This window comes from Pezoporus occidentalis, unplaced genomic scaffold (assembly GCF_034315485.1).
Source record: "Pezoporus occidentalis ecotype Australia unplaced genomic scaffold, CSIRO_AGI_Poc_V1 ctg249, whole genome shotgun sequence".
Taxonomy (NCBI): domain Eukaryota; kingdom Metazoa; phylum Chordata; class Aves; order Psittaciformes; family Psittacidae; genus Pezoporus; species Pezoporus occidentalis.
In genome coordinates this window covers 25,993-50,899 of record NW_026914383.1, presented here as the reverse complement: position 1 = coordinate 50,899, position 24,907 = coordinate 25,993, and the positions used below count along the sequence as shown (strand labels likewise).

At 41.4% G+C, this 24,907-nt stretch overlaps 1 protein-coding gene across 2 annotated transcripts; it reads right to left on the bottom strand.

The window, feature by feature from the left end:
* Positions 1 to 1,292: 1,292 nt before the first annotated feature.
* TNFRSF8 (TNF receptor superfamily member 8) lies at positions 1,293 to 23,449 on the bottom strand. Of its 2 annotated transcripts, none has more exons than XM_062622816.1 (10): positions 23,229 to 23,449; positions 12,880 to 12,970; positions 9,234 to 9,359; positions 8,653 to 8,808; positions 8,458 to 8,551; positions 7,935 to 8,215; positions 7,612 to 7,722; positions 5,849 to 5,874; positions 3,889 to 4,096; positions 1,293 to 2,383 (listed from the first exon to the last, which is right to left on the bottom strand). In XM_062622816.1, exons 1-10 carry the CDS (start codon positions 23,298 to 23,300, stop codon positions 2,139 to 2,141), a joined length of 1,410 nt encoding a protein of 469 aa, XP_062478800.1. In that variant the 5' UTR covers positions 23,301 to 23,449; the 3' UTR covers positions 1,293 to 2,138. The 2 variants fall into 2 exon arrangements, with proteins under 2 accessions (XP_062478800.1, XP_062478801.1); XM_062622817.1 differs by having other exon boundaries at positions 3,889 to 4,093.
* Between the last annotated feature and the right edge of the window lie 1,458 nt (positions 23,450 to 24,907).

Sequence of the window (24,907 nt, the reverse complement as noted above, 5' to 3'; positions counted from 1 at the left end):
AAAGCAATACTAAACTTCTCCAGGGAGTTACATGACAAGGGAAACAAAGACAGAGCTCATAAAAAGGTGGCAAATCAGCTTCTCATAGATAAACACAGGGCAATACATCTAGGGAAAAGTCATTTAACCCAGGCATACATGGTACATTCACATCTAGCAGCTACCAGAGGAGCCATCCTGGAGGCATGCTTGACAGTTCTCTGAGATCATCTGCTTAGTGTGCAGGGGTAGACAAAAGAACACAAACAAAATGGTGGGCGTCATCCAGAGAGGCACCAATAACAAAACAGTTTGGCACCATGTAAAACCTTGGCCTACCCCTCTTCAGTACAGTGTGCGCTTCTGGCCTCCAGGTGTCCAGAAGAATATAGTGACATTAGGGAAGATGTGGAACAGGTCAACTAAAATGACCAAGGCAGTGGAACATCCAGCTTACGTGAGAAATATAAAAAGGTGGGAACTCAGCTTGGAGGCTCAGGAGGATTCAGTCAACATTTATAAAAGCACCTAAGTATTGCACAAAATTCTGCAATACAAAAAATAGTGGCACTCACTGAACTAAGCAAGACATCGGTTTTAAAGTGGTAGAAGTACTTCTTTATGCAGTGCATGGTAAAGAAGCAGTCTTTAGTCTGTTGCCACAAGTGCTCCTGGAGGCAGATTGAACCAGGAAATTCAAAAGAGAGAAGAAAAACTAATACGCAATATGAATGAATGCTAAAGACTGGGACAAACTCTTCAGCATTCTTAATCCAATTACAATGGATGTTGTTGGAACTCAGAAATGTGAACAACAGATATTAACCAGGCTTGTGTGCTCTTCCTAATTAGCATCTCCTTACCATGACTGTTAGGGATAAAACGCTTGGCTTCTACTATCAGACTGCCCCAAGGTGGTTTTTATGCTCTTAAGGTTCCTTTTCGTGTGTTCTAGGACAGAAGTTGTGCAGTTGCACAGCTGTTAACCACAGTACGCTGGCCAGGGTGAAACTACAAAGCAAATAATTGTTTTTGTGATTCTTTTTTTTTTTTGACTATTAAGGCACACTTTGTCATCTCATTCATTTTTCCATTGTCCTATGCAAAAACACAGCACTATTATATTTGCAGTTAACAAACAAGCAGTGTGAAAGATTGAGAAATAGCATAACACAAGCCAGTTGACCATGAAACAGATCTATTTTTAAAGATTAGATATGCAAATCAGTTTTACCCTGATGATTATGAGCAATTCTAAAACGAGATATTAACAATGTCATAGGAAACTACTGCTGTGCCTGTTTTTTCAGTCCTTTTTTTGTAGAAAAATAGTTTTATTTTCTTCATTTCCCTTTTTATAGCCTCCACACTGGCCCAAATCCACAGTTCATCCAACATCCAAATGTTCAGCCAGTTTGGCTTCCATCCAAGGAGGCCATTTTGTACACTTAATTGATGATGTGAAGTAATTAAAAGACATGACTCAGAACACAAGGCCAAGAAAGAGTGGCCTAAAGGCTTATTTGCCTTCTGTTTTCTAGGTCTGCGTGGCATCTTTTGATCCTATTTCCTCAAGAAACATAAAGTCCACAAACTTAAGAGTTCTGTTTGTGGGAAAACTGTTAGGGAAAACTGAAATTGTCATTACTTTCAGTCAAGATTTGAGACTTTAAGAAAAATAACAGATGTTGCAAAATACAAGCCAAAATTAAAAGTACTGACCATACTGGAATAGAAACAACACATGAAACATGTCCGAATCTCAAGCTTAACTCAGAATTCTGGCTAGAATTTCCATAGCTAATAGAACTAATCAGATATAGATTTCAATCCATTCCTTCATGCAGAGAAAACAAGCTGTGAAACTTGAGTTGGCATCCAGATGTCTTCCGAATTTTGTAGCTTTGATCCATATTTGTTTCCAGTGTGATACTGGGAGAGAGGGAAAGAGAAATACTTGATGTCAGATATGAAGACCAACAGCTTGGATGATCCCTTAGTTTGTTTGATGAAGTAGGTTCTAGCACTCCTCATGTGAATGTATTGCAGTGCATTATATGGGTTTTCAGGTAATCTAAGGCGCTATGTGTTTACCTCCCTTCTAGATTCAGGCTTAGTGTCGCACTGTAACTTCACACATCTTCTCAGTGGGTTATCTATCACTTCTCAGTGGCAGTGGTGGGGTGATGAAATTCCTTTCCCTCCTCTTCCACAGGAACCATGACATCATTCCATGGAAAAGACTCTGTTTCCTGCTCTGGATAGTGCATTGCTAGTTCCTCTTCCATGTTTTCCTGGCCATAAACATTACTTTCACATTCTCTAGCCGTACAGTTCTTGCCACTAGGCACTTCTGAAATGGACCCCACAATAACAGTGTCAGCTTTCATGATGTATATTTTTTCTGAGGAAGGAAAAAAATAGTGCTGAGCGTAGTTAACAATCACTGCTGACCCTAGAGATGGTTCCATTTCATGCAAACTTATATTTGGTTCATAGATTTTCTTCCCCCCCCCCCCCCCCCCTTCTTTTTTTAATCAGAAGCCTGCAGAGCAAGCCCATCACTGTGAAAACACGTAATTCACTAACCCACTGATGTTTTTGGGATTTGCACATTATAAGTTGTCTACTTTGTTGTTAATTTAGAAGGTGCTTTTAAGTTTGAAAACGAAGCACTGGACATACTAAGTGAAGGCCTGCACATTTTAAACTACACTGTCTGGTTTTGGAGCACTGGCAATGGGACTCTGGGCATTTTAGATCCAGCAGACCTAGGTCCTATGTGATGAAGCCACTGTGCTATGGCAAGGACTACAGGAGAAAAGCAGATTAGAAAAAGCAGTAAGATATTCACAAGAGAAGAAGCAATTAATTGGGATCTGGGGAAGATAGATTTGGAGAACCCAAGATTTATACTCCTGCTGTTTTGAGAAGCAAAAATACTTGCATTAAAAGCAGCTTTTGGGCAAGGATCAGGACTGTTCAGAAGTTCTGGGTAATTATTGGGGGTCCCAGGACCAGCAAAGAATGAGTTCCTTTCCAGTGGAGAATCAATTACAAAATTTTCTGGGATAGACTTGAACCTTGTGTACAACTTGTTGACCCTTTACAAAAAGTAAATAAGGCCTTTGCTGTGGCTTGGACCACTACATTTTACTCAGAAGGATGCTGCAGATCAGACACTGTGGTTATATATTGTGTTAATATATATGTGTATATATATGTGGTTAATATTTCTGGGTATAGTAAGTGAAATCATCACATTCATCCCAGGTTGACTGCTCTCAGAAAAATCAGAAAGTGCATTTAGTAAGGAGAAGTCAGCTCTAGCAATATCCAAAAAAACCCTTTAAATAACCTCTAAATTGGTTTTGGAAACATTGCCGGAATGTCTTATGGAGACTGTGTCTCAGGTAATAATTCTTCCCCTGTGACTACGCCTCCTTGCCTGACTTTATCTACTACTGTGTGTCATGGTCAAAGACTTTACAGGAACATATGTGAGACACATCTCAAGTTGTTACTGTGAAACCAAGAGAAGAAAATGGTATCTTGAGACATGTGGAGTACAACTCTCACTAAGTATTACAGCATGATTTTCCAGCTGACATATTTTGGATTTCAAATTTCTTCTGCAAATTTACATCTTCTGGAATGAGAAAGAGGAAGAAGAGCATTTTTCTGGTGGGCTCATAAGTGACTGAGGCACAGTAAAATGCAAAAATAAGAAAATATTAAAAATGAATATATGTAGCAGAATTTGTATGTCAAAGGTTCTGGAGATTCAGCCCCAATCTCTATTAGAAGCTTGGGAAACTTTGCAGTTTACTGATAATCTCAGAATGACATGATAAACCCATGGCTGAAAAATTGAAAAGGCAAGAGGAAAAAAATAAAAGCAAAACCTACCAATTCGATTATTTGTGTGGTCTCTCACTCGAGAATCAGTGGGGCAATCTGGGGCATTTCCATTACTTGGTGCCATATCAGTCAGACTCAGAGGAAGACTATGTGCATTTTCTGTCCTGGAGAACAAGTTACTGTTGGTTTCCAAAGGGAGAGTTCTGTCAATTAATTTATTCTCTTCTGGACCACCGTCAGTAGTCAGTATGATCTGCTGATACAAAGAAGAGAGTAGAAGTGAGGTGAATGTAAAAACAACACTGGGAAGATTGCAGTAGGTCTATGGAATCCTTCTGTGGCAGTTAGAATAACCTGATGCACTTCGTAGCACCACTGTCACAGGGAGTAAAAATTGATTAAGGAGTTTCAGTTCCTGCATCACTTAAAGCCATATTTTAAAAAAGCGTTTCTAAACTAAATCGATGACATTTGCAAGAACGTACCTCACTTCCACTGAAATCCAGTTTCCTGGCCCTGTTTGGATGCTTTGGTAAATTCCACTACCTTGTCTGCAATTTAGACGCCCATGAACCTTTGCAAATACACCTATTTGATAATTTGACTTTTTGCCACATGTCTCCCACTGTATGCTTTGCTGCAGTCTGCTATCCTCTAATGTAGTAGCAGCTTCATTCTGAGGGGCTGAAGCTCAGCAGCACTTTTTAGCAAAGAGTATAGATTCGGTATGTTAGATGCTGGAGGTAAGAATTTTAAGGGATTTTGATATTTAGTTGTGAGATAAGCATCAGAGGACAAACCTGTACAGATGTGTAATCATATAGTGAGAGAGCCAAAACTAAAAATATATGGAATATACATGAAAATACATAACTTCCGCTTAAATTTTGCAAAGACCTACCACATTCCTACAGGAGGACAAAACAAGCCAGAGGCTGAACTGGTTGAACTTCAAAATGGAATTGCCTTAGCAGGATCTCAGGTGGGAGAAACAAGCACAGACTAGCTATTAGGTGAAGAATTAATTACAAACAGTCCTTTAAAAGAGGAGCCAGAGTCTGAGAGAGGCTGAAGGTCCCACATGACAGACTTCTGGTGGCTCCTAGCTCTGTTTCTGTTTCCACAAGGAAGATTTTTAAATGTGCAATTTAAAACTCTTGCTCATGTCTGACTCACTATGAAAGCAAGAGTGGAAGCTCCCCACAATTCAGGAATTAGCAATGACACAGTGAAATTAATGATATCTGATTGCAACCAGATCTATTAGAATAAGTAAGGTTTTTTGTTTGCAGGTGCACAACATTTAAAAGCAAACTGATGTAAAAACAAAAAAAAATGAACAGTCTGAAAAGTGTTTTAGCAGATAGGGACATTCAGAGACAGCAAGCCTAAAAACTGAGAAGACTCAGAAGATGAAAGTTGCTGTAATTTCACTGAAAGTGGAGGAATCAGAGCTGTGATGATTTCAGCAACTGGGGAACTGCATTCCATTGTTACCATATTAACTGAGGTTTGTCTTGTTCATCTGCAAACCATACTGTTAAGCCAGAAGCTGGTCCTGATGGAAAGTCTTCCAGACAAACAATACCCACTGTGTGCCCTCATTATAGTCATGCCAAATCCTACAAAGAGGGAAGGTGACATGAGGGGAGACAAAAGATCAAATCCCACTTGTATGACTGGAGTAAGATAAAACGGGGCTGAGAGACAAAGTTATCCAAGGAGGTAGAATGATCCTATGATTTTGGATTTGCCCCATAGAACCCAACATGAATAGTGTTAAGACCAAACCAAATACTCCCCTCACAAGCAAGGCTTGAGGCATCACATTATTTAACAACACATCAAACATAGGCCAAGACATGAAAGTAGCAAACCCCAGCACATCCCATCGCTGCATCTATCATGCGTTGTTGAGGAAAGGCCATCCCTTTTTAACTGGACATTTAAAAATATCATTTACATTGGAAAGGAAAGGGATCTAGTTTGGAATATTGTTCACACTTACTGTATGTTTGTTCACTAGATCGTGACCTGCAATGGAAAGAGGAAAAATTATCAGGAGAAAATTCACAGCTCTCACAGGAATGTGAATAGTTGCCCTGAAAGGTCACCAAGCCATGTCCTAAACCACTCTGCTGCCCAACCCTCCTGCATTAGGCTCTCATTACCACTCAGGGCACACTTACATGGCACTGCTGAGGTGAACCAGCAACATGTTGCTGCCAGGACTCTGAGGTCCTGCTCTCCCCAAAACCCTCTGTGGCCACCCCTGTCATTCTCCCCACATCACAACTGGTGTTCATCTAATGAAGTGATGAACTGATTAAACTTTCTAGGTAAGCAGAAGACAGACTTTTTCTTTTTTTTTAATTAAAAATGTTAATAACTTTTACTGAATGAGCAAGTTAGATCAGTTCATCATGTGGTCAAGATGAATGCTAAGGATTAAGGGGATAATGGGATTTTATGCAAGGACTGAGGAAGGTAACACTGGAAATGAGAAGAAAGGAGTGTGCAGCATCCTTCTGTAGCACCATGCAATTAGATGGGCTCAGGCTTACTATTTAATTTCACCCTGACCTGCAGACACCTTTATTTTCAAGGCATCTATAATGCCGCACAGCAACAGTTCCTATTATAAAAGCAAAGTGAAGAAACAAAAATTCCATTTTGAGAAAATTAAGCTGCACACAAAAGGTTTTAAATTTTATTCCTGCATAAATGAGTGTATAAAGCTCTGCTGTATGGTAATTAGGAGAATCTACCACAACAGAAGAGAATAGATCAGTCAGTGAAAATGGAAATGCTGAGATAGGAATTAGTTAATTGGGCAAAATGTGTGCGCTACAGGGGAGCAATAGAGGTTGCTGCTGCCAACACCCACTCTTTTTGGAACGCATATGAGTGAGTGCTCAGGCATTAACGAGGCGTTTTTCCAGTAAGCCTCCGTGCACTGACGCGTGGCTCAACCGTTCAGTGGGAAAAAAGTGCCACCTAGTGACCTGTCAAGGCATCACCTGCCTGCGCTGGGCACACAACAGGACTGGCCTTTTGCATGTCAGCAGAGACGTACACTTGACATTGAAAAGTTTCCCTTATTAAATAAATAAATAAAAAAATCCATAAAATAAAGATCCATATTAAAACTATCCACTTATTCTTTAGACATAAAGATTAAAATTCCTGGTCCATCAGTCACCTTGAGGTTTGAGCCTGGATTTGCAGGAAGGGATGGAATGCAGATGTGCTGGTCAAAAGAAACTATTCATTAGTAAAACTCATCATGGACTGTACAGGCTCTAACAGCTTTATAGGTCTACAACCAACCTACATCATGCACATCCTCCTCTCTATAAAAGAGGGAATGTGGTTCTGCAAGCACAACCCATACATAAGTTTAGGCAAAGCTACCGGAAAACAGCATCAGTAAAAATCACTCTTCCTCTCATGCCCAAAGTTCAACCTCATCTGCAGAACCAACAAATACAAAACACTTCAGGTATCATTTACTATTAGAGTCTGTGCTAGGAAAAAAAAAAACATTGGTTACCCTTTCCCCACCTGGCTTGTAGTATCTTCCTCCATAAATTCACAGCTGCTTCCATCTTTCTCTCATGTTCTCCAACATCAACAGTTTGCCTAGGAACCTTATCTTGCCCACGCACACTAGGTGGTAGTGAACATTCCCTTACCCAACATTTTGGGATATTTGAATTCCCAGTTGGCGTATACTTGGAGATCAAACAGGAAACAGCTTTAAAAACTCACGCTTTCCTTTGAGGATGAAGATCTGCTGCTTGCAAATTTTCCATTTCCAAAATGACAGCATACCCAAAAGTAGCACCATCACAGAGAGAACCACTCCCCAGAGAACTAGACCTGTAGCACAGAAAGGGAAAGGGATTACAGGAAAGGCTAAGAGAAGGCAGACTGGGAACTATCAGCAGATCTATGTGTTTGGACATAGACCCATGGATATCATTTCACAAGTTGTAGGGAATTTGAAGGAAGCTCCCACATAAAAATTGCCTTTACCAAAGATATATCCAAATAAAATATGCTAGACAGAGTAAATGCTTTATCTTTGTTACCTTCCATTGTTGTCTCCCCCTTGACTGAGGTGGGAAAGGTGGCAGCTGAAGCTTTCTCTTCAGCAGTTGTATTGGGGTTTTCAGTTGCTGTGGCACTTAAAAGGATACCAGTGATGGTCACCAGACTCTCTTCAAACCTTTTTAGGTCAGAGTTATTTGTTTCATTGTTGAACCTCATGGACAATGTGTTTGGGGTAAGATAGGTGGGCGATTGGTCCAGGCAAACCTGGTCGTGTGTTGCATTTCCTTTGCTTAACACGACTTTGTTTAACTTGGCACAGCTAGGGAATGAAAGAGAACAGTGTATCAGCACTAGAGGAAACTGACGTAGTACAAGGTAAGAGTATCTCCCATGCGACAAACATGCGCAACAGGTATGAAGAGGCCTTCCAAGTGCTGCACATAGGCCAAAAGTTATACCATTGCCTCTGAGATAAATGGGTCGGCTTGCAGCAGAAGCAATGAGTGTCCCTTTTTGTCGTTTATGAACTTAGCTAGTCATGCTAAAGAGCTATGGACTTACTTTGTGTGGGGCTTGCAGATGTCAGTGCTGGAATTTTCATCAGAGAAGGTCCCAGAAGGGCACTCTTCACAAGTAACATCATTTGTTGAGGTGCCTGAATAAAAGTAATGACTGAAGACTGACCCACCAAAATGCATCAGGTCCAGGCCTATGGCCAAGCTCAGGAAAGGTAAGCTGGACCACAGGAATTCCTACCTCTGACTTTGACTCCAAAACCAGGCTTGCAGAAAGTGTGCTGCTGGCATCTTATGCAGGTGTTCAGAACAGGGGTCTGGCAGAACAGGCCTGGTCGGCACTCACACACACGGCTAGAATTGAAGGAGCAGGGCTCTTTCTCCACAAGGTCAGGCTCTGTGGGGAAGAATCAGATGTGATAACAAAGGATCAAGCTGCAAAGAAAATGTAAAGCAGGGGCCAAAGCCAAAGCCAAACCCAACATCAGTTCAAAGGCTCAGGAAGCAGAACAGGCTGCTGGCACTCTTCACAATGACAGCTTAAGTCATGAACTGGAAAAGGCTGTAGATAATGGCTTGTAATATAAGGCAGAAAGCAGAAATCAGGCTTGGATAGCATTGGATGAGAGAATTTTTAGGTAGACCCAGGTCACACAGGAAGCAACCCTGATTATGTGCCAGGTAGAATTCTGCTGTCTAAACCAGTAACCAAGGATGGATAATTTTGCTGCTGGAAATTCAGAATGAATAAAGTATAAATAAAGTGTGAATAAAATATATATAGAAAATATAACTGTGAGGTATGTGTGAGGGAAAGCAAACCTTTTGTGCATGATACACAAGCATCACATCTTGGCTTTTGAAATGCTTCATTCACATACTGTTCAGGTCCACACCTCATGCAGTCTTCACCTGGGTCCCTAGGACATGCTTTCTTCTTAACATAGCCTGGAGAAAGAAAAGAAAATCAAAATATACGGGACACCAATTCAGAATACCAGGAGACAATCATCCTGCAGTTTTCTTGTATACTCATTCACTTGTTAGACACAGTCTTCTCTTTGTATGTGTCTTGGTTTCTCTAGGAGGGTTTTGCCTTTCCCATTCAAGTGTGAAGGGATCACAGCTGTCCTGTTTCAGCAACACTGTGCATGGTGTTATCACAATCAGTATGGATTGCTGTAGGAAGGACACATGGCAAGGCTGTGGTGACGGCAATATTGACCTGCCATTACTTTCACATGTAATTGTTTCCATGTTTTCCTCTTGACTAGAGCAACCCAGTCCTGATAATTGCTACCTAAACCATCACTTTCCCTTCAAAAGTTGCCAGAATCACCTAGGTGCATGTGGATTCAAGCAGGGATAACCCCACCTCCCACGTTCAGAATGGAAGGTTACACGATGGTGCTCCCTGAGCCATGTTCTGTATCTCCCTAGCAGGTTTGCAGTAGTTGCTTTCTAAGCAGCCCTTCTAGTTTTACAATTGCCTTGACAGTTGTGAGATGGTTTAATTTTCCAACTGTTTTCCTTAAACAAATCAAATTACATGTATGTCTTTCTGATGCTAGTGTATCTCTGCTGAACATATCCAACTCCTCTGGACCCATTGCTCACTGAAAGCACAGTGCTCAGGATCTCACAGACCTTCTGTGAACATGCAGCACACAGGAGATTGGGCAGCTGGCTGAATTAGATGACCTCTGGAGGTCTTTGCCAAACTTAAGCTATTCTATGTCTCTATGACTCTGTGCTTGTATCGGGTAATCATTTTCTAATGAAGAGCTTTTAAAAGCATCCATCTGGGAAGCTACGTACAATAGCAGCTAGGAGTATGGGAAAGGCTGGGACAGAAGCATTCCCAACATTTCAGCTCCTGAAGCAACAGATGAGGTATTCTACCACTGGACATAGTACCAAAGAAATTAGAAGGTGTAGTGGTAAGCTGTGACCTTGTGGCCTTGCCAGGAAGTAGAAACAACAGAGGGTAAGAAAGAGCAGCAGTTGCAAAGCAAAAGAAAAGCTAAAGTAACAACATAAAGATAGGAAGAGATGAATGTTTCACAGGTGGGAAACAGGTGAGAAATGAACTACAGTTTCAGCATGCAGCCTGCATCACCCAGTCATAGAGTTAACCACAGGGAGGGAGAACCTAGCAAGGCAATAACTCACTTGGTATGCAGTTTGGCAAGCATGATGTAGTAGTGCAGGTAAAAACAGCCATGCTATATTTGGCCCACTAAATACCACCAGACAAGCCTGAACCACATCACTCCTGCCTCCTCCAAACTACTTGTCTGAGACTGTTCTTTTCAAGGTGACAGCTGATTGCCAAATCTCAGCACTCAAGCTGCACATATGTACCTGCACGTGTGTCATTTCCCCCTTCCTTCCCCAGTGACCCAAACCCTTTAACTTCAGTTATTTGAGATTTCCTGTACACATGGGTCCCTCTTTTGGGGGATGTATGCCCCAGGTGCAGTAGCTTTGAAGGTTGCATAACAGTGTCTCATGGTTCTGATCTCCACTGGCTGTGTTCACAGCTCAACAACCAGATAAAAGTCACCAGCTGCAATCACCTGTACAGAAAAATGTCCTGAAAGTAAGTAGATGAAATAAGTATTTGAAGTTTTTCTTTTATGAGTACATGCATTCATTCACTCCTGAGGATTTGCTGTTTACTGTGGGTAGGAAACTATCTTGAGTGTTGATTGCAGCACTGTCTCATTGGGATGAATATCTGATTTAGAGCCTAAACAAAAAAAAAAACAAACAAAAACCAACAAAAAACAAAACAAAGCCACCAGAAAAACCAACTGAACAAAAAAGGTTAAAAAGTCACAAACAGAAGTGAAGTGGAATAACAACTTCTGCATAACATGAGCTGTTCCAGCATATACCGTTATTTCCCATGAAAGTCTCTGTTGCTCCCCTTGACAGGAGGGAAATACTTTGTTCTGCAGTGACAGAAAGAAACTATTCTTCTGGTATCCCGGGTATGAAGTGTCATTTTACCTGCACAAGAATTAAGTACATGAGAAAAGATGTGGCAGCTGTGGAAATTGATTAGAATGATCTTTTGAGGTTTGGTTTGAAGTTTATCTTGAAATTAACTTTGCAACAGAGGATGGCTTGCATGTGGGCCAGTGTGTTCAGACTGAAGGCTGTACATCTGTGAGCTGGAAGACCAAGGAAAGTAAAGGCAGGGCGCATCTAGAGTTCAAGATGTTGCACTTTGATTAAATAGAATTTTAGAAAAGCTTCTATTTCTTTGCAGTGAGCAGTAGTAGCAGATATGAACAGGTTATTGCTTGAAGGAGTCATACAAGATTAAAATGAAATAGGATTCTTACGGGTTTCTGTTGTGAATGAAGTCCTGGAGGATGGGAAGAGATGTCCAAGACTGATATGAGGATGTGGTAACAAAATGAGTTGCAAGAATAAGCAGAGTTGAAGTGATTGAGACTGGTGGCTTGCTACAGCCAGATATAAACCAGATACCTGCTTTTCACAAGACCTCACTATGACGTCTGTCATTATGGGAGCTTGTGCAAAGTATGGTTTTAAAGGAGAAAAGAGCTTTTCATGGGAGTGACTCAGAGACAGATTCCCACCTCTTTTCTTCTTTTACAGCACCAGTTTCTCCATCCCTTGTCTTACCTACTTTTACAGATTCTGAATGAATCTAGTGGTGTGGCCAGCAGCACAAGATATTCCAGTGGGAACCTCAGTGTAATTGCATGCAAATAATAGCAACTGAGAGCTAAAGCCCTCTTTATCATTAGTGTGCAAATGAATGTCAAAACTTTCCTCTGGAAAAAGAAAAAGATTTCTATAAGAGATTGATGATGGTAAAGTACCTTGAAATGCCCCACCCACTGAGGGGGTTTTAGGCTGATGCGGGTTGTTTCAGGCATTTCCATAAGTCTTGTCTCACTGAGGTGTTTCCTGCTTTTTACCCTGTGTGCATGAGTCACAACCAGCTTCCGGCAAAGCTCACTGTGTCTCCTCGCAAGGGGCTGTTCCCTTTCTCATGTGAGACACTTTCTAAACTGTTTTGACTATGAAGATAATGACAGATTTTCCACACCTTGATGTTGGTTTGTTGTTGTTCTTTTTTTTTTTTCTCTGATCAGAAACATATTTAGCCTAAATTCACTGTGCTATTTCATACCCTGAGGCAAGCTAAAATGAATTCTTAGATCTGCCTACTTCTCCCTACTTCAGAGTGTCAAGTCAATGGATAAACACACAAAAAAATTTAGTAAATTATTTTGCTTGCAATTTGCAGTCTGAAAAGGAGCAAGGCAGATAAAAGCAAGTTCACATCTGAACCCACACTAGGTATTGGTTCCTAGAACTGCACTTATCTTGAAGGACAAAATGTAACTGAGCAGATACACATGGTTCCTACTATCTCTATGAGAAAGGCTCCATGTTAATTTGACTGAATTATAAACATACTGACCTGAGGGACACTGGTAACAGCAGCTTCTTGAAGTTTCATCATAGAACCAATTCATAAGTGCATCACAGGAATGAGATGGAGTTAATGATGTCTAGAAATTGAGAGAGACAAAAGACACAATTAGAAAACCATTAGTTCTGTATTAGAGCAGATCGCAGTATCTGTGTCAAGTTATGGTAGTTGCAGGCAGTAAGGAAATGCCTACAGCTCTCTGAAAGTTCAAGTATCCTGAAAGAAACTAAATTACTGTTGCCCATATGCTTAAGCAAAGATTGCAATATTCTGTGTATTTAACAATAATTCAATATGTAGCTTCACTCAGCAGACTCTTTTGTCTGAAAGTCATTTAAATGTAGGAAAGGAATTGTAGAATCGTAGAATCCCAGACTGGTTTGTGTTGGAAGGGACCTAAAGCTCATTCAGTTCCAACCCCTGCCACTGGCAGGGACACCCTCCACTAGAGCAGGTTGCTACAAGCCCATCCAGCCTGGCCTTGAGCACTGCCAGGGATGGGGCAGTCACAGTTTCTCTGGGCACCCTGTGCAAACACCTCAGCACCCTCATTTTCTTCTGGCAGGGTGTCCTGGGTTTAGCAGTAGCAGTCAATTTTTCTTTCTTGGTAGCTGGTGCAGCGCTGTGTTTTGACTTCCAGCCTGGGAACAGTGCTGATAACACCAATGTTTTCCGTTGTTGCTAAGTGATGTTTACCCTGACCAAGGACTTTGTGAGGCTCATGCTCTGCCAGGGAGGAGGGGAAGCCGGGAGGAAGCAGAGACGGGGCGCCTGACCCAGGCTAGCCAAAGAGGTATTCCATACCACAGCACGTCATGCCTGGGGTGGGAGGGGTAACTGGGAGTTACTCAGAACAACATGGGCTTCTTGGTTGGACTCGTTTCTTGGCGGGTGGTATCGTATTCTCTTCCCTTGTTATTTTCTCTTATCATTGTTGTAGTTGATAGTAGCGGTGGTGATTTGTGTTGTACATAGGTTGCTGGACTGTTCTTGTCTTAACACGTGGGAGTTGCACTCTTTTGATCCTCCTCCCCATCCCTCCGGGAGCGGGGAAGGGGAGAGCCCCGGCGGGGGGGGGGGCTCGATTGCTTTCAGCCCAGCACCACTCACTGGGAGTGAGTGAACAAGCTGTCTGGCTAGGGTTTAAACCACAACACAGGGCCACTGCATGCTCTGGGAAATTACAGCACTACAAATTTACTGATAAGAAAATTTGATTTTTTAATTTGACATGTCCCTTAATAATCCCCTAGAAATGTTATCAGAATTTTCTGTATTTGCTAGAAGGTTTATACGGCACTTTTTAATAAAGACTCAATAAGCACATTCTTCAGAGATTTTCCCACGATACTGGTAAAGCAGTTAATATTTCAGAAAAACTTGCATCTCAGTTTCTGTAGATGAATTTCCCATTGGCCTTTGAAATAATACCTATTGTCTCGTGCTGCTTTTGCATGCAGTGCAACTGCCTCACTAAGTTCACAGCTGTGTTTTCCTGTTTAATACACTGTTCTTTTCATGACAGGGCCATAAAACACAAAAGTTATTCAGTTTGCTCCAGGTTACATCAGAAATCAGGAACTTTTTGTCAAGGACAAAATTAACATAAGGACAAGAAATAGAAATGTACAAACCCCATTAAATTTTATCAAGCTCCAGGTTTGTATTGGGACCAGCATTGTGGCAGGGGATTGGAACTGGATGAGCTTTAAGGTTCCTTATAACCCAAACCAGACTGTGATCCTACAATAAAACTGAGAAATCCTGCCTGACATCTCCGCAGTAACCACCGGGTCACAGAGCCTCTCCACAAAGCGCTTTTTCTAGCTTACTCTATAGAGGAAATAGCAGATCTTTGCTTGCTCAGCCTGACTCAGGTTTATAAATGTGCACCCTGTGGTGTTGTTTCTTTTTGTTTGATTTTCTTTTTTGGTTTTTTTTTTTTTTTTTTTCTGAGGAGAAAGCCCTGGGCTGTAGGAAAAGGAAGTGGAATCTCCTTTCATCTGTGTGGAGGAGCACTCTGTTTAGCCAGCCACTCTGAGACTAAACTGAGTAACAGGAAACAACACAGTGAGATCAGTCACTAGACAAACAGTCATTCAGGAGTGAATTCAGTGATGTGAAGTGAAGCAAGCAGTTTTATAAAAAAAACTCAAGAATCAACAGCATCCTGGCTGTAGCTAAGTCAATCTGGATTATCTTCTCTGTAAGAGCTATGGGAAATCACCACAAAACCTTGATCTTCCCTTCTTGGTTCTCCTGGGCAACCAGCTGGCTGTGAATTCTGTTGAATTTTAAATTGGGGAGGGGGGGAACAATATTCTTAAATGATTTATGCAGCACATAAACTTACAGCTTATACTTGTACCTTTTGAGATTGAAAAGAATAGTGTAAAAAGTGGGAGGGAAGGGCTGCTTTTTAGAAAGTCAACCTTGTCTAAACCACTGAAATCAGGAATTTAGGATTAGATTCTTCTCTTAGTTACAGCAATGCAGATTCTGATTATGAATTTGACCTAATGCTAGTGCTGTGGTAAATTAATGTGTGAACCGTGCACACATACTACACAAATTATGAAAATACACATCCAAAAGGGTACTCAACCTTTTTTTTTTTCCCCTTTCCACAAGAGGGCTGCTATGTACTACAGCCAGCTACATAATACATGACATCCACAGCTTCACAACAAATGTTCCCTTCAAGTATCCAGTTCAAGCACAAGCTTGTAGCCACTTTTACTGTTTTGATGAGTCGAGCCCAAGGTGCTCTGCTGTAAAAAGAAGTAATTTTAACAAATCATGACATAATTTCTATGACTGAGGAGCCACTTTCTGAAGACCCTGCTACTTCTAACGCGTAGCTACCTGCAAAATGTCTTTACCAGCTGCCATCTGTTCAGTAGAGGTGTTTCATGAGTATGAAACCTCCTATAGAGCCTTTCAGCTACAAATAATGTACATATCAATGCTCAGTGTCAGTTATCATCTCCCTGTTCTTGTCATTCCGCCCCCTTTAAATCCTATGTTGTTGGATTCCTAATGTGACCTGCAATAGCAATGCAGTGTTGCAAAGTTCTGCTCTTAAACTAAGCAGAGAGTAGGCTCTTTGTAGAAAGCACACTTGAAGGTGAGGCCCTGAGTATAAACCAAGCTCCCACACCTCTAGCACTTCAGGCTTAAAGGGTCAATATAAACTACATAAGCAATACTGGGGAAGCTTTGCTTATGCGTGGGAAGGCCAGTGTCACTAAAAAATTAAATGGGCTTTGCTTCTTAACGTATGCAAGGCATTTTGTAAACTAAATTTCAAGTTTTTATGCATCTGGAATAAAAAGAGCTTGCACTAGGAACCCAGCAAAACTTCCATGAGTTTTTTGGGTCATGAAACAAATCGGTGCCTTAAGACAAAGAACATGACCTGGAGAAACAGCAGAGGTGAAAGGCCATAGTCTCACAATGTTTTAAGTCTTCCATGAGATGGTGGTGCCAACTCATTTTCTTTTAGGAAAAGGATGAATGAAAATACACACAAGGGTAATGTAGTTTTAATTTTTCTGTCTCTGTGTAATGAATATCAGGGTAATAATGAAAAAAAAAAGATAACCAGCCAAAGACTTGAAGTGAAAAAGGAACAAAAATGTGCATTATTAGTGGGTAGCAAAAGGTCTGAACTGAGGTAATTCAACCACTCAATGACTGAATATGTGAATGGAAGGATACAGGCTCTTCGGGAAAGACAGGCTGGAGAGATAAGGATTGGGGTTGGAGGTGAATGATTTTTAAGGTCCCTTCCAACCCATTCAATGATTCTATGATTCTCTCAGTTTACCACCTGTAACTACTCTTCCCACATGTCAAATACCTCCTCTGATATTTCACCTACAACTAGGGTGCTCAGGAAGAGATCACTGGAAACAATTCAGCAAGAAACACAGGGAATTCTGGATTTCATGTTTTCAAGACTTTTTTGTTTCACAGCTGTTGCCTTTCTAACAGTAGAAATCTAGACATCAACCAGCAAATCCATCCAAATTTGGAGGGACTGCAAAATCTTCATGCATATTTGTCTTGCTCTTCCTGGACAGAATGACAACTTATTGCTGGAGTTACAAAACACTTTAATGCTGATTAACCAATACTGTTAAAAAGTGAAAAATATTTCAGTGGCTTGGCCAAAAAAAAAAGAAAAATCATTATATTTGCACATATTTATGGAAGCAACATATGTACATAACTTCTCAGAAACTGGGGTTATTGAACCAACATATCTACTTTCAATAGCAGCTTCTCATTCCTATGTAGTGGTAAGGCTACTACAAACTGCAGCTGGAACACAGTCTGGATCTCTGTTACTTGTGGAGACAGTGTTCTCACGGGAGAATGCAAAATTAGTACATAAACTCTGAGTAATCCTGAAAGATACAGCAAGGCCATGAGAGGCCCGAAGAAGCTTAAGCAAGCAAGATAAGAAGAAGCTGGAATTCACTGAGTTAATGAGAACTGTGGACTGTTGGCAAGCTTTCGAGGTCAAGTTCTCACACCTGTGCTTAACCAATTATATGTTAGTCACTAAGGGTCTTCAAGACATGTATCCAATCATAATATGCCAAATCACTGTAAGTATATGTAAGAAATAGTATATAAGGGGTTAAGGCTTTGTAATAAATTTGGCAATCGCTTGATCACATTGATCGTCTCTGTGTTGTCCGTGACTCCCACATCAACAGTTCCTCACCTGGTAATATCAAAATGAGTTGGGTGAACTCCTGTAGTTTGAGTAGTCCAGTACTGAGCTTGGACTTCCAGGCTCAAATCTAAACTGACAGCAACATGACAGTGAGGCCACCAGAAGGGTGAGAGCAGGAAAAGGTCCCTGTAGCTTAATGTTCAAGCTTAATATTCAAGGTTAGTGGTTCCATTGCTAGCTCTGAATGGGGTCTAATGGCAATCTACTGGGTTCTTTTGTGGCGGTACCACCACAGAAACCAGATAGGCTCTATAGGGGCATACAGGGCATGCTGCCTCTTCAGTCCCACTGGGTCCTCAGTTTCAGATTTGCTTGTTTTACCAAATCTTGTCCAAACTGTTGCCTATGGTGCTGTAAACGCTTATCCTGCCAACATTTGCAGCTGAATTGCTAAGGGGAGGACAACTGCTACCAGGATAGGTCAGTCTCTTACAGCAGAACTTACACGGTAAGAGACATTCTCTCTGGCTTTTCCAGTGAAACATAAAAGCATCTTACCACTCAGGGTAGCAGTTTGCTCAGGAGGACATCCCATGGTGTTCTTAATTAAAACAGGTAAGGGAAAAGCATGTGGCTACAAAAGGAATCTGGTGATGGCACAGAATGATCCTGTTCAAATGAGGGGAAATTCTGAGCAAAATTCCCACCAGCAGTATCAGCACTGATCTCCCCAGCACAGAGACACTGTTTTGAGCTGCACAGACCTGTTTTGGGATGTGTTGCCAGTGGCGGAGCTGGCTACGTACTGGGTTTCGGGTATTGTGACTGACATGATGGTTGCCAACAGTGGGCGCATTTAAAGATCATGTCCCCCTTGTTAAGCCTTAATCAGAACAAGCAGCACCTAAAAGAAGGGAGGGAATCACAAGGGCAGTAAGGAGAAAAGGGGAAATTTAACGTAAAAAGTGGTACTTTATCATATGAGTGCTCAAGAAGAACACAGCAGGAAGGACAAGCATATGTGCTCTTACTGCCCTCATTGCCAACAAAAATCTCAGCCTTTCTAATATATTTCTGGTTGTGAGTGCTTTGAAAATAAAAAGCATTATGAAATACTGAATGAGACACAGAAGGTTTAACTATAATATAGTGCAAGTCTTCTGCCTTGGACCATTAACCCGTTTGTTAGTATGAACTTGAATGAAAGATTCCATTCTTAATACATTCAAGGATAACAATGGAAATTTAACCCTGTCACATAAAAAAAGACAAGGAAAAAACCAAACCATGATTACTTTGCCTCAGGATTGTGTGACTATCACTGATAAAACTAATTTTTTCCAGTGCAGAACCAATTTATTTAGCTTAAGACTCTTTGCTAGGCAGAAGCTGAAGGTTAAGGTTTGACTTAGCTGGTCCTAGTTGCTCATAAATAGCTTTTGAAATGAAATGAAGGGATAAATCAAAAAAGGTTTCAGCCTTGCATTACAAAACCCCAACACTATCACCTTCTTACAAAAAAACAGCGTCTGTGAATGTTGGGGTTCACCTTCTTGATTCCATGGTGTGTGTGTGTAGAGGCCCACAAAAAAGAAAGTTCTAAGAAATTCCCCACTTAGTGTTGGTCGTTTCTCCTGGCTTACAGAAATAGTGAGTTAGCCAGTGAGAGAAGATTCACACCATCATCTTTACCCCTTCCTACTCCCTCTTCTTCTTCCTGGAAACACTAAAGAGCGTGGTATCATCTGTACTCAGCAACAACTATCACATAGCTTGGCTTCATTCAGGATATCTCCAATAAACTTTACAGAACAAACTCTCCTCACCTCTGCAAGGAACAGAATAAAAGGCACTAACCTCAAAATCCTGTCTTAACTAACATTCAAAGTCATCTTCTCTTTCATCTTTTGACTGTCCCTCCTCCTTATCCATTTTTGTCTGAATCTCAAGACACACAGAAACAGAAGTTATATTCTACCAAGGAAATGTAGAATTCTAGCACCATTTCACTTTCTAAGGCACCATTTCCTTCTCTAAAAGGTAATTCATTCTCAATAAAGAAATACCCATTTTATCCCAACTGTCCATTAGTACTGATAGTTCTGGTTTTTAATACGTATTATTAAAAAGCTTTTAAATTCAAAGATCACAGAAGTATTGCTGAATGGTGTATGGAATCCAGCTGTGGTGGACAGTAGGTCTTTGTCCTTCCCACTAATTCTGAGGGAACTCTGGATGGGTCTGTACTAAGAACCGATTAGCAAAGTAGAAATATATGTCTGTTACAGCTACGCTAATCCTGTGGCTCTTTGCCATCCAAGGGTGCAATCCCACTTTCGCTCTCTTACCTGTACACACATTTCCCTTCCACTCTAACTCCTTTATTGTTTAAGACAGAGCAATTGTGTTTCCAGGGGATGATTCAGAGTTCTAAGAGTTCATTTGACTGAACACTGTACTTTCTGAATTTGTGAAGTTGTTTTTCAGGGGGTTACTCTACTGAAACAACTCAACCTGCGGCTACACAGTCACTTGCACTAAATTCAATGCAAGGAAGTTGGTAGCACTGTGTAGCCAGGAGCAGAGCCTCCTCTTTGAGTGACGGGTCTCTGCTGACAGGCACAGCTGTAATGGGAAACTTCACAGATGTTATTTCTGCATTTGTCTTCTGTATCAGAATTGATTTGATCTGGATTGGGCATAAGGACACAATCCAGAGTTAATGCTGCTTTATGCCAGCTGTACAGGAGCAGATAAATATTTAAACTACCAAGAAGGTAAGCTGGTGTGGCAAGCCATCACCAGTGTAGCAAAAAGGCTATCACTGCAAAGATAGCATGTCTGCAGTTTTTGAACCAATTTGAGCAAGCCATGAGTCTATATCAGACTAATGCAAGAAGTTCTTAAATTGGATTCAGTGAACTGTTCAACTGGAGGAAGACAGAGACTGAATTTCACCAATCTTTTCCTGCATGCATTTCAAATAAGGGGGTTTGATTCAGTGGAAGCTGGAATACATCTTGTGAAAGAAAAGGCCACAATTTTTATCCTGCTTGGACTGCTGTGTAGCAGGCTGACCAGGGATCCCTTGGCTTAGTGCTTTTCCTGACCTGTCAGGACAACTGTTTTGTCTTTCTTTAAAGCATTGCAGCTCAAGGCCCAAGTAACTAAAGCAAACAGATTTGCAATGGGTTTTGCAGTGCTCACTTTTTAGAATTTGTTTTGCGAAATAGGATTTTGTAACTCTTCTCACTTTCCTTGTATCTACACATTTGCTATTTCAGTTTAAATACAGGCAATTGTAAAGATGGGACTGAATTTAGTATGCTACCCTGCAATTCAGACAGGACAAGGTTTGACTCATTTATTTATGGTCTTTTGAGCTCATAGAGAAAAAGTGATGGTGAGGCAGAGTAAGAAAACAGTTTGCTATAAATGAGCTGTCAGTCAGGAAGAAAGAATATTACAGTAAAATACCCCAAAACTTCTACCAGCATTAGCTATTCTAGAACTGACTAATACTGTAGCACTACCTTTCAAGCTTCTGTCCAAATTCTGACAGTACAAAAAAGCTGATAACCTAAAACTTAAGCAGTCAAGCTTCATCTGCTTGATGGTAAAGACATTATTAGCAAATGAAAGTTGACAAACCCAAACTTTGGGCTCAAATGAGGTGGAATATGATTTAAAATATGATCAACAAGCTGTGATTTGCTCACATTAAATACTATCACTTGTCCTCAGTAACAGTAAAAGCAAGTGTTGCTGTGATAAAGGCAGAAAACAGTGAAAAGCCAGTTGCATATCCCATCAAGATCTACATATTTATTCCAGGTAACTGGTGATTTTGCAGTGAGTCTGAATGTTGACAGAGAATATCAGAAAACCGAGTTTTTTCTCTGCCCCTTCCATTTTGTTAACATAACACCAAAAGTGTTATAAAATAGCAAAAATACCATTTTTTTTCTATTGCCATATGAAGACAGGCTGAGAAAGTTGGGGCTGTTCAGCCTGGAGAAGGCTGTGTGGAGACCTCGTAGCAGTCTTCCAGTGCCTGAAGGGGGCCTATAAGGATGCTGGGGAGGAACTCTTCATTAGGGACCATAGTGGTAGGACAAGGGGTGTTGGGTTCAAACTCAAATAGTGGAAGTTCAGGTTAGATATAAGGAAGAAGTTATTTATGGTGACAGTGGTGAGGCACTGGAATGGGTTGCCCAAGGAAGTTGTGAATGCTCCATCCCTGGAAGTGTTCAAGGCCAGGTTGGATGGAGTTTTGGGTGACATGGTTTAGTGTGAGGTGTCCCTGCCCATGGCAGGGGAGTTGGAACTGGATGATCTTAAGGTCCTTTCCAACCCTAATTATTCTGTGATTCTATGCCTTTCTCCTAAAGCAGTTTGCATTCAGCAGACTGGACAAGCTTATTTGAATGCCCTCCTAAGAAATCCTCAGGTGTGTAGGAATCAGAGATTCCAATCTTACAATCAGAGATCCTTCTCTTTTTTCAGGAAGAAGACAGTGGCAGGACAGATAACCAGGGCAAAGTAGAGGAAACTTGCAATGTGGGAGGGGAATTTACAACTAAACACACAAGGGCAAACTCCTACTCTTACCAAAACAGCCAGGAGGATATTTTTCAAATGTCTGTGAGGAGGATGCAGGACTTGGTTATTTTCAGAGATCTAATCAGAGTCAGTTTCTTGGAAAAGAATCTCCTGACAGTCCAAGTGATGGACTATATCATTCAGTTACGACATACAGACAGGTGCCTTGGACTAATATATGCTCATACTTTCACTACAAGGGGAAATGGCCAAGTCCATGGTCCCACACGGTGCGCTATCACTCACCTACTTGATTTTACCTGTGCAAAGGGCCTCTGCAACTGACCTGTTTTGGTTTTAATGTGTGTGCATAAGTGTCAGCCAGGGAAATTACCGGATTTGTGCCAGGAGCTGAGGGTTAATCATCACAGGATTGACTAGGCAGGAGAGGGTACATGGTGGCAGGGGGGAAGGAAACCCACAGGAGGTGATACGATCTCAGCAGGGAGCTAGCTTGCATCTACAGCATCAGCTGAGTGCAACTAATGGCTATGCTTATTTTAAGTCAATTTGATGAGGAAGTAATAGCCCACTCATGAGGAAGTCACTGTCAGAGGGATGTGCAGTTGTAAAAAGGAAGGTATTTTACTGTTGTTTGCCTTTAAACCTTTCATTTTACCAGTCCTGACTCACATCAGCAGCATGAGCAGAAGCCCTCTGAACCCAGCTCTCACAGAGCACCTGGCCACCCAGGTGAAAATAAAAGCCACTCACCCAAATAAACAAAAACAGGCCCCCATCCCTATAAAATCTTTCCTCATTCCCATGTGCCTGGAGGTGCAGTAACACTACCAATGCCACCAAAAGAAAAAGATCATAGCTCATATCCCTTGCTCCTGCCTGCAAAGTTCCCAGAGAGGGCAAACTCTCCTCATTGCTCACTTTATAGCTTTGTCACCCTGCATTGCATAAAGTCCATTTCTGTGGATGCCCACTACCCAGCACTCAGCCTATGGGCAGGATACCCCTGTAGCCCATGGTGACCCCAGACCTCTCCAGGCTCCTGCATCCTGAGGGGATGCAGGATCCTGGTGCCACTCTGCCTTACCTGTGGGGCTGTGTGGATATCCTGGAGAAGTAGCAGGAGCCACAGTCCTAGTGCCAGGCTGCAGTAAGCCATCTGCAGTGGTGTTAAATCTCCTTACCCCCCAGCATCACAGGTTAGACAGCCAGGCTGCTCCTCCCAGAGTCAAGATACTCCCAGGGTCCAGCCCAGTCTTGCTTCGTGTCTGTTCATTCAGTGCAGAGAGAGCTATTTCAGATGATCAAGACAAGCAGGAGACAGGCTTTGAGACTCAAGCAAGCTGAGAAAACAATTTAGAAGGAAGGGGAGGGGGAGGGGAGTGGGAAGGGGGGAGGGGGGGAGGGATGATGGACTCCCCACAAAAGAAAAGTAAAACAATAACAAACTAAATCACATCAATCACTAGTCCCGGAGCCATCGTGTTTCTGTGGGTCGGTTGCATGCATTAAGGCTGTCACCAAGGCACACTGCTGGCTGTGCAGAAACACAGGCGCCTGAGTCATCTAAGCTGCCCTCAGAGAGCACTTCAGCACCCAAAGCCTTGGCCAGGCATGAGTCCAAGCCCTGCCCTGCCCATCTGCCACTCTCTCAAGAGCTGCAAACGCCTCAAGAGAGTTCCCAGTAAGAAACGCTCAGTTTTTCTCAGTACAGTCCTTCGCCTCCTGCTTGAAGGAGTATGTGAAAACTTACAACCAACCATGGTGACTTCATGAAGGTTTAGGCTTTACATACTGTAATTTAAACACCAACAAACCATCGACCATCACCTTGAGAATCCTTCTCTTCCCTCCAGTCCCACTTGAAATCAGTTCCTGTTGCTGACCATCATTTCCCTTGGACTGCTACTTGTCTTTTCACTCACGTCTGTTTGTTCCTCTGGATAACGTTTTTTGGCTCTGGTGCTCAGGAAGAGTTTAGCTGAGTTAAGGTGACATGAAGGTTTCTTATCTGCCCTAAAAGTTTTACTGAAAGTAAAAGTTAGCCACTTCAAAAAGAGACAGACTGTCTTGAAAACTTGCTGAGGTGCTCAGGAAAATGAGAATTTGAATTCTCACACCCATGGTTTGGTTTTCTTTTTATTCTTTTCTTCTCACTCTTATCAGCAAAAAGAAAAACAAAAGAAAGAGGAAAAGATTGAAAGATGGATAACTGATTATTTTATTGAAGACCCACAGCTACCTCACTGCCATCACAGCAGAGTACCAATGAGAGCATTCCACAGGGAATGATGCAAATGTTTTCTTAAACTCACAGCTATAAATCTTTTCTTTTTAACTATCTGCCTCTATTTCTTTCCCCAGAATACCATTTTATATAACCCAGACACTTCAGATCATTGCATATTGTGTATGTGACACATAAATTTAACCCCCTGCCTTCACTCTGTCAAGTTACTTCTGAGTTTCTAACCATTCTTAGCTATAAAAGCTACTGTGGTAGGGATGCCATTAAGATCTAGAGACAAATAAGTATTTGAATGTCCAAATATAACATACTTGGATTCCCTAATTAAAGAATGGGCTAGAAAACATCTTGTGTAATAATAGGGAATTCTCCCAATCTGTGAGTGCAGTTTCAAATTATGTAGTTATCAGGGTAAATAGTGAGCTCTGTTTGTATTTTTTCTCCCCTTGTTTGTTTTTTCTCCTTTTTCCTTTTTTCTTATGTTGTCTGATCAGCTCCCATTTAAGCTTTTCTAGCAA